This window comes from Sipha flava, unplaced genomic scaffold (assembly GCF_003268045.1).
Source record: "Sipha flava isolate LNK unplaced genomic scaffold, YSA_version1 18894_pilon_pilon, whole genome shotgun sequence".
Lineage (NCBI taxonomy): Eukaryota > Metazoa > Arthropoda > Insecta > Hemiptera > Aphididae > Sipha > Sipha flava.
In genome coordinates this window covers 5,279-15,945 of record NW_020272479.1, presented here as the reverse complement: position 1 = coordinate 15,945, position 10,667 = coordinate 5,279, and the positions used below count along the sequence as shown (strand labels likewise).

Sequence of the window (10,667 nt, the reverse complement as noted above, 5' to 3'; positions counted from 1 at the left end):
TATCCGCCAAGAGCATTATTATTATTATATATAATTGTATATTTATTGTTTCGTGTGGGCCACACCCTTGAATTATTTATTATTATTGTTGCGCCGTTGTAGGGCCACATATTTATTTAATTATTCAATTATACAGTTTTTATTATTCAATTTATGTTTAATTTATTTTATGGCGAACAAGTATGTTCTATATTATTTAAAACACTTGCCGCGCCAACAACGTCCATACGTAAACCAGCTGAAAAAGCATAAATTATGGAATGTTGAAGGGTAAGTAAATTAGTAGTAGTTGTTTTAGACGGTCTAAAACCATGTTGATCGTCAACAATAATTCTGTCAAGTTCAGGAGTTATCATATCCGACACAATAGATTCGAATGTTTTAGATGCAGTTGAAAGTAAAGAGATAGGCCTGTAATTAGAAATATTCGATAAGTCATATGATGTCTTAGGAATAGGAAGGATAATACTTGTTTTCAATCTATCAGGAAAAATACCACTAGATAAAGATAAATTAAAAATATAAAGTAGAGGAGAAGAGAGGACAAATTTACATTATTGATAAGACTACCTTGTAATACAATCAGGACCAGGACCACACTTTGAACTAAAGTTATTTAAAGCATTAAAAACTTCGATTAAGGTGATTTTACATGAAAATAAAGGAGCTAGCAATGAGTTATTCGGAGAAACTGCACTTAAATCAATATATTTTGAGTTATCATAATGTTCAAAAACAATAGCAAAATGTTGAGCAAAGGCTTCAACAATAGAATTTGGAGAGTTAAATTTAGAATTATTTAAATACATACAGTCAGGTAGAAATGTTTTTTTTTGCGTTTTTCATTAATAAATTTCCAAAATTTGGATGGTTGATGTTTAAAATCTTCCTGGTTATTTTTTAAATAATTTTGGTAATTTAATTTAGAGAGAGCTTTACACTGGACACGTAAATTTGAGAATTTATTATAATCGTTAATGGCACCAGTTTTTATAGATTTTATGAGCTATTTTCTTTTTAAATATTAAATTTTTTAGAACAAAACCAAACCATATAGGATATTTTTGACGAGTTATTATTTTTTTTTGGAACAAATATATCAATAATTTTTTAAATAATAGAATAAAATAAATTTGTAACTTAATTTACATTAAGATTTGAAAATATTTCAACCCAACTTATTGAGCCTAAGCATTTAATTATAACAGAGTAATTACACGAGTAAAAATCATAAATAAATAAATTATAATCAATAGGCTTATAAGTATTAATAGGAATAATTATAAGTAAAGATGGATGGTGAACATCACAAGAAACAAGAGGAGTCGTAAATTTAGAAACTGTAATATTATCAATATTAGAAAGAACTAGATCAAGAATGGTATTATTTTTATTTAAAACAGTATTGAATTGGGATAAACTTAAAACTGAAATTTTAGATAGAAAGTCTACTGATAATTGATTTAAATTTAAATAGTTAGGTGAACAGGAAGGATAAGTGAATTGCCATTTTAAGTTTGGCGTATTATAATCACTTAATAAAATTATATTTTAAACGTAGGGATAGGAAATGAATAGATCATTAATATTATTGAACTTTTTATTGTATAACGTTATAGGTGAGCGAGAAGGAAAATAAGCATTACCTAAAATATAGTAAACGAAATTAACTTTGACAATAACAAATAAATGTTCTACGGAACAGGGAGGTAAGGGCAACATACGAGAATAGTACCTATGTATTTATTATTTATTGCTTTATTGCAATTAGCACATCACCACTTCTTGAACAATCACATATTGTATCACAAATACTCTAAATAAATAATCTAAGCAGATATGAATAATTAAAGTAGAAATTTAATTTATTTTAACAATTTTCTTTTAAATATGACAAACAATTAGAAATTTTACATTTTCATACGCGTTTTGTCGATCATCTGATGACCTTACGAATATTCTTCACATAGATCTACTTATAGTATTTTACAGTATGACCTGTCGTATACGCCACGCAAAGGCTTGACATATAACAGATATATTTCGATTATTGAGTCTCAGGCCGTCAAAGAGTAAATATCGATACTTTTCGGTTAAAACTTATTAAATTCTCCTTTTGGTGACCACGATAACGAGTACAGGATAAGTACAGAAACATCTTGTTACTTTACAAAAGTGTTTTATCACCACAAACGCTTCAGTACACACACTAGGATTTGATTCTCCCAATTTACTAGGACAAAACAAACATTTTATAGTTTAAAACCAAATTAGATTATAATAACTTCAAAATCTCACAATAAAAGACACAATTTACTTTTAAATAAAAACTTGTCATTAGCCGCGACACCCCGCAATCATTTATTTTTGCCTCGTATGTAATTTATTACGAACTATTAACTATATTAAGTTTTAAGCTATAATATTTTGTGATCATTCATATATGGAATAACAGACCGGTTTTTAATTTTTTCAAAAACATTGGTTTTGAAATTTGAATTTGAAAATAAATAAATTTGAAATTCAGGGATTTTTTTGTTATTATGTTAATGACACTGTAGAGGTTGGATTGGAGAGAATTTTTCTTTTAGACGTTGGCATCAATGAATTTGGAAACTTCATTTTTATCTCTTATCAATGAGGAGAACTGACCTATACTCTGTTCAAAATGAGAAACGTAGACGATGGCCGACTTCTGCGCATGGGCGTGGCCTCACTACGCTTATCGAGCTTTGACACCGTCACCAGCGAAAGCGTCGCCTCATTCTATTGTTGACCAGTGACGCGAACAATTAACTTAAAATGCATTGTTTCCTATTTTTTCGCGGGACCGGCACGGCGTGGCGCTGCGTTGCACGTTGGGCCGTATTTACCATACGTCAGCTTAGCATACAACGGTCGGAACACAACGAGACCGAATTCCACAACGAACGTTAATACGTCGACAACGGTCGTATGTCAGCGGCCGTCGTCGATAAAATAGACGCACGGTGGGAGAAAAATCTGTCCGCCGCCGTCTACGTTTCTTATTTTGAACAGAGTATAAGCCCGTACATCTTGTTCCTTACTTCTGCGCATGCGTGTAGAACAAACCAGGTTGTGTTTACATATACTGCGATATTAATTATCGTATGATTCGTATCGTATATTCGTATTATCAAAAGTATCATCGTCAACATAAATATTTACTATTTAGTATTAACCTAGTACCTACGTCTACTACAATTATAGGCTACTATTATTTTATATAATATTCTGTAATTAAACTTTCAATACTTGTCTGTTAAATTGTAAAATATTTTGGTTTTCTTATTGTAACAATGACAAGAATATGTGTTGTTTGTAAAAAATTGTTTACTAAGGGATCAGAAAAATCATTTCATTCGTAAGTACAATAGTTTATAATAGAACATTATATTATTCAATTTTCATTAAATGTTTGTTGTTATATTATTTTAGTTTTCCTAAAAATGAAGATCTTAAATAATTGTGGTTAAGATTGTGTAACATGCAATTGTATTTGCCATCTGACAAAATATGTGATGATCATTTTTTGCCGGAAAATTACTTACCAAGTGGATACCTTAAAAATAATGCTGTTCCATTCCTAGCATCTATAAGTACAAGTATGAATTAATAAATTCAATATTAACGTTATTTGCATACATTAGTACATTACATATCAGTTTTTTATAAATTTATAATTTAAATTATTTCATTTTAGATATTGAACCTTTGGACCATACTTATAGTGATTCTCCGAGTCATATGAAACGCCTATGTGCTGAACCCATAGTTTATACAAATACAGGTATGCATATATTTATTATCTAACATTATTTTCATAAATAATATAACAGTCTGAATATATTAATATTATTTAATTTAAGATGTTAAACCTTTGGACTATCATGGTACATCTAGCCTTTGTCAAAGTCCAATAAAGCGTAAGGTGTTAAATGCCAACTCAATTGGAGTTTTATCACCAAGTCATTTTAGAACCCCGAGAAAGGCAAAGAGACATTTGGACATGGTAAAAAACAAATACAGAGAAAAACAAATTCAAAATGAAAACCTGAAAAAACAAATTAAAAGACTGAAAAAAAAACTCAATACTTATGATGATCTTGTTCAAACCTTACACCGGAAACAATTTTTAACTGACAATGCATCTGTTCACTTGCAGGTAAATTATCAGTCTTGTAAAAGATACTTTTAAAATTTTATTTAAATACAGATACAAGTACGTTCATTCAGAATGTATTTAATATATATTTTAATTTAATTTGGTTTTTATTTCAATCCTTTATTTAGTCTATTGGTTCAGAATCATTGCGTTCTTTAGTTGAACTTAATATGAAGGGTAAAAAGCTTCCATTTACTCCAGAAATGAGGAAATTTGCCATAACTTTACAATTTTACTCAAATAAAGCTTATAATTTTGTTAGAAAGAGTTTTAAAAATGTACTTCCACATCCTAAAACTATAAGTAAATGGTATAAAGTTGTGAATGGGGATCCAGGTTTTACTCAAAAAGCATTTAATTGTATACAGGAGAAAGCAAAGAATGAAACTGTTATTTGTAATATTGTTTTGGATGAGATGAGCATAAGAGAAAAAAATTGATTGGGATGTAACAAAAATGCATGGCTTTGTTGATATGGGTACTAATATTGACACAGAGAATGACAACTAGGTTCATGCAAAAAATGCACTTGTTTTTATGGCTGTAGGAGTTAATGGACATTGGAAAATGCCAATAGGCTATTTTCTTGTAGCAGGCCTTAATGGAACGGAAAGAAATAATTTATTAAAACAGTGTTTAATTCTCATGGGTGATACAGGTGCCAAAGTCCATTCTATTACTTTTGATGGAGCCTACAGTAATGGTAAAATGTGTTCAAATTTTGGTGCTTCATTTGATAAAAATGATGAATTAAGTTTTATCTTTGAAAATCCTTACAATAATGAGCCTATATATATTTTTTATGATGCTTGCCATATGATTAAGTTGATTAGAAACACTTTGGGAGATATGGGGTGCCTATTTCAAGAAGGGGAAAAAATTAGTTGGGACCATATTAAAATGTTGTATTTCAAAGAAAAGAACAAGGGCTTAAAAGCAGCAACAAAATTGACAAATAAACATGTATACTATTATAACGAGAAAATGAATGTTAAGTTGGCCACACAAGTGTTAAGTAATAGTGTTGGAAATGGTCTTAAATTTTGCAAATCTATAGGATGTGATGATTTTAAGGATATTGATGCTACAGCAGAATTTTGTTTCCTAATGAATAATGGTAATATTCTAAAAATCCCTACTGCCTGGCACTCGATGAAAAACAATTTGAAAAATATGAAAATTTTAGCAAGAAGTTTTATGATTATGTATCAGATTTACGGTTGCCCAATGGTAAAAAAGTTGTAGAATCTGGTAGAAAAACTGGTTTTGTTGGACTTATAAAAGCACTAGATAATGTATTAAAATTGTATACTTATCTACAAAAAAAATATTCTCTTGCTTACTTATTGTCTTTTAAATTGTCTCAAGACCATATAGAGACATTTTTTAGTTCAATAAGACAAAGAGGTGGAATTAACAATAACCCATCATGTAAGCAATTTAAATCTGCTTATAAAAAATTGTTAGTCCATAATGAAATTAATGGTTCACAGTATGGTAATTGTGTTGCAATACTTGATAGCACCCAAATGTCTGTGGTTAACGTAGGGCCAGATTGTATCATAAATAATTATATTAAAAAGGATTTAAATACAACTGAACAAGATCATGATTATATACAATCTTTAAGTAGACTGACACCATTTTTAGATGAGGTAACAAGTTATATTGCTGGTTTTGTAGTGAAAAAAATAAAAAATAAAATAACATGTAATACATGTCATCCATTTTTGATTGATTGTTCAAATCACAATTTTAAATTAATAATAGGAAAATATAGTAATAATGCATTAATAAAACCCAGTCAGGATGTTGTGGAAATATGTCAAGAAGCAGAAAGAACTTTTCGGTCTTCCAATGTTTTTTTACCAAATATTAAACACAGAATGTTTAATGAAATAAAAAACAAAATTTACCAAAAACGAAATATTTTTAACGAATTAAATAACCATTGTAAAGGCCAACAATTATTTAATACACACCGAGATCAAATAATAAGTTTAGCTATTCTTACATACTTAAATATTCGTTTTCACCATGCTGCTGCGTCAAAAGAAAAAAAAATAGCATTTCTATAAAGAAAAAATTTACAAAAATGGTTTTATTTCGCAACGAGGAACAAGACAAAATATAAAATTTAATATATGTTATAAATATTAAATACCTACTTAATGTAATAAATTGTTTTTATTATTAGATGTTAATGTTGTAGCAGTAGGCATCTACTATTTTGTATATATTATATTATTATGTAAATTGTACGAAATTACATTTTTATAAATAAGCATTTTAACTTTTAATAAAAATATGAATTTGAAAAGCTTTTAAATTTCAAATTCAGACACCACAAAATACATTTGTAACAAAACAGAATTATTCCATTTAATTTTTGAACAAATGCAATAGCATAAAGTCCCGACTTTCCTTTTAAGGATTATAATTATTAATTATTACAATAGTTATTCACTATTTTATTAGAACAATATTTTGTACTGAAGAATTGACATCACTGCATACTAGTTGTATCTATATTATACTAGATGACGAACTCCCAATATCACTTGAAGCACGCATTGATTATGTTATCATTTGTCCGCCATGTTTTGGGTTGGCAAAATATTGTATCAACACTATTCCCCATACATAAGCGTGCGCACGGAGTAGTCAGGGTAGGCACTTGACTACTCTGCGAACTTTCCCCTAACACCAAAATATTCATTATTATCACAATAATAAATAACCATATTATGTTTGATCACTTTGACACGTCTGCAAACGGAAAATATTAGATTATTGGAAAAATATAATTATTAAGTTAAATGAAGTTACTTCATTTAAATATTTTGTTAAAATTAAATGTTAACGTGTTATGTATGACTACCCTGCCAGTTATGTCTGCTCACGCATTTGTCCCCATATATCACAATATTAATTATAACGGACTGTGAACCTTAACATTCCTTTTTCTGCACTTATTATTTATTTGGTATCATTTATTATTTTGTTTTGTACACTATTTAGTTACTAATATTAAATAAATATGCCTGTATCTTGCGTTGCGTACGGATGTTCAAACCGTTATAAAAGCAATTCCTTAATTCACTTTTTTCGGTACGTATGAAATATAGATTGTTGCGGACATACATAAATGTAGGTCCTTACGACTCTTACAATATGGGCGAGACCACATAAATCGAGATCGGGAAATGATTATGAAAAATAAAGTATTCGCAATAATAAAAAGAAACTATTAATTTAATTAGAGGGTAATACGATGTTTCGGACATACATAAAAGTAGGTCCTTACAATTACCAATAAATGATTACCATCGGTGAACAATGTAGAAAGGAATAATTAAAACCCGAAGGCATCATCGAACATAGCTAAATTTTTTAATACTGCAATTAGTAAAAACGCATATGAGAGATGCGCGAATAGTAATATTAACAAGGTCACTAAGGTAATAAATCTTATATTTGTAATAATCGAAAACAACTTTCGCACAGCGCGGCACGTTTGATCCCCACGGGACCTAAGTATATAAGGGGGTTGGGAATAGACCAATATTTAGATGTGGTTTGCATGTACAGTCGCAAGCACCTTCACGCCAGATCATTTCTTAATTAATGTTTTTGTACTTAGAAAAATTCTTAAAATAAACAGTTAAATTATATTTGAGTATTTTTATTTGAAGTATTATCCTAAAAACTTAACCATCGTTACGATTGGACGACGGCACGCAACAAGATAATATGATTTAAAAACACATAAAAACTTACATTTTTATTTGTAACGTATACATATTTATAGTTTTCCTTTAAACAATGAGGTAACAACTAAACTGTGGACGGATGCAATTTAAAGGAAAAACTTTATACCAAATCAGTGGAGCCGTATTTGTAGCGTGCACTTCACTGATAATGACTACCAAATTCGTCCTGGTGCTAACAGACCAATATTAAAAGTAAATGCCGTCCCTTCAGTTTTTCCATCGTTTCCAGTATATTATCAACATAACCCTAAGAAACTTAGAAACCCACCTAAAAATAGGGATTTGCCCTCTTTTAAAGGTAAAACTAATCAATAACTTTAATTGTTAAAGACAGTTATTATAGCCAATTAAAAATGTGTTTATATTATAGATAAGCCTAGTACTAGTACTGATCCAAAAATTAGTAATGAGAATGCTGATTTAGAATTAATTGACAATCACAGTATTTTACCTAAAAGTGTTGATAGAGAAGTACAAACATCTCATTCTTCTTGTAATGAACTTTTATTGAAACATGAAATTAAAATATTACGTCAAAAGTTACGGCGAAAAGAAAAAAAAATAACCAGTTTGGATAATTTACTAAAAGAATTAAATAATAAAGGATATATTGATTCTGAACAACAACATTTAATGTTAAGCAACTTTAATTGTAAGTTTTAATTTTATTGGTTTTTGTATACCTAGCTTAAAACTTACAAGAATTTTTAATATGGTAGGTTCATTTAGAGACTTATTTATAAATGAAACCAAAAACTGTGATAAATCTACTGGCAAGAGATATACCAAAGAAATAAAACAATTGGCTTTAACATTGCACTTTTATTCTCCTAAAGCGTACAATTTTTGTCGGTAACTACATTTTTCTTAGAAACAATTTTTTTTATATAAAAAGGGATATTTAATATTAATCAAGTATTTTTTATGTCTAACATTAATGTTTTTAACATTTTTCATAGATCAATATTAAGTTTACCTCATCCATCATCATTAACTAATTGGACATCATCTGTTAATGCAGATCCTGGATTGTTCCGAGAAGTTTTTATGTTTATTAAAAAACATATTCCTTCTGAAGATCTTGACTGTAATTTGGTGTTTGATGCGATGGCCATACATAAGAAACTTATTTATGATGCTAGTAAAGATAGGTTCTTAGGTTATTGTGATTTTGGTAATATTCAAGTAGAAGCACAATAAACGTTAGCCACTGAAGCACTTGTGTTTATGTTAGTATGTTTAAATGGCAAGTGGAAATTTCCTATTGGGTATTTTCTTCAAGCTAAAAGCACAGCAACAGTTCAAACTGGGCTTGTTCAAACTGCTATAATTATGGCAAATGAAGTCAGTGTACGTGTATGGTCGGTAATATGTGATGGAACATCCACTAATCTGTCGACAATGACACAATTAGGGTGTAAAATGAATGGCTCTTATTCTGAAATAGTCGAGTTCATTACTGTCCCAGGAATAGAAAGAAAGGTATTTAACTTGGATTTATACCTAAAGAAAATTACAGCAGTATTTAAAATTATGTATAGGTGTGTTATGTTCCTGATGCAAGCCACAACATTAAGCTTGCTCGAAATGCTTTATCAATGTATAGACATTTTAAATGTAATGATAATGTGATTGACTGGAAATATTTACAAAATCTACAAAAAAGTAATTAATAATAATTTATAAAATATATAAATATATTAATGTATTTTTAATGTATAATACATAAAATGCATGTTATAATAATATTTAAATAAATGATTCAGCTTTATTAATTAATCTTAGTTAAATTCTTCAACTTGCTTTGCTTGCTTATATATTTATAGCTCAAGAAAATATTGGCTTAAATTTAGCTAATAAACTAACTGCTACACATATAGAATGGCAGAAAAATGTTATGAAAGTTAAGCTAGCTAGCCAGACTTTAAGCTCATCTGTCGCTGATGCTTTAGAATTTTTGCAGAGTTTGAATGAATTTGATTTTAAGAACTGTAATTCATAATTATAACTTTTAAATGTTAACCTAAATAATTTTAATCAATCATCATTATTTTAAATTTAGGTACAGAAACAATTAAATTTATCAGAACTGTGGATAGAATATTTGATTTCTTAAACACTCGAAATCCTTATGGTAAAGGTTATAAAAAACCTTTGTACAAAAATGAAATCGAAACTATGAAGAAAACTATTATACCATTAGTGGATTATTTACTGAGTTTGACTAATGTAGATGGTATACCAATTTCTAATACCCCACGTAAAACTTTTATTATTGGTAAGTTGATGAGAACAATAGTCTTTTAGTTAATTACATATGTACCGAGTATTCACATATAATTCACCAGTAATATTTAACTACCAAAAAGTTAAACCTATTAAATGAATAATTTTTGGTTTTTAAAAAAAATAACATTGTGTTTAATCATGAAAAATTTTATTTAATAATATTATGTGAAATCATTTTTAATTTTTATTTGATGATATTTGTTATAGGATTTGCTGTTGCCGTTAAATCGGTCTTTACTATCTCTGAACAACTTATTGATGATATTCATTATAAGTACCTTTTAACATACAAGCTTTCACAAGATCACTTAGAAATATTCTTTTCAAAAATTAGACAGCGTTTTGGTCACAATAATAATCCTAATGTAATGGAATTCAGAACATCAATGAAACAAATGCTATTGAAAAATTCTGTGACT

General features: G+C 28.6%; 1 protein-coding gene and 1 pseudogene across 1 annotated transcript; both read left to right on the top strand.

The window, feature by feature from the left end:
- The first annotated feature begins 2,360 nt into the window (after positions 1 to 2,360).
- Positions 2,361 to 4,280, top strand: LOC112681263 (annotated as a pseudogene).
- A 443-nt stretch (positions 4,281 to 4,723) lies between these two features.
- Positions 4,724 to 9,179, top strand: LOC112681262. The gene is made up of 6 exons (XM_025551528.1): positions 4,724 to 5,303; positions 5,399 to 5,492; positions 8,052 to 8,257; positions 8,330 to 8,611; positions 8,679 to 8,811; positions 8,919 to 9,179. The coding sequence occupies exons 1-6, from the start codon at positions 4,724 to 4,726 to the stop codon at positions 9,157 to 9,159; spliced, it is 1,536 nt and encodes a 511-aa protein (XP_025407313.1). The 3' UTR covers positions 9,160 to 9,179.
- The last annotated feature ends 1,488 nt before the right edge of the window (positions 9,180 to 10,667 follow it).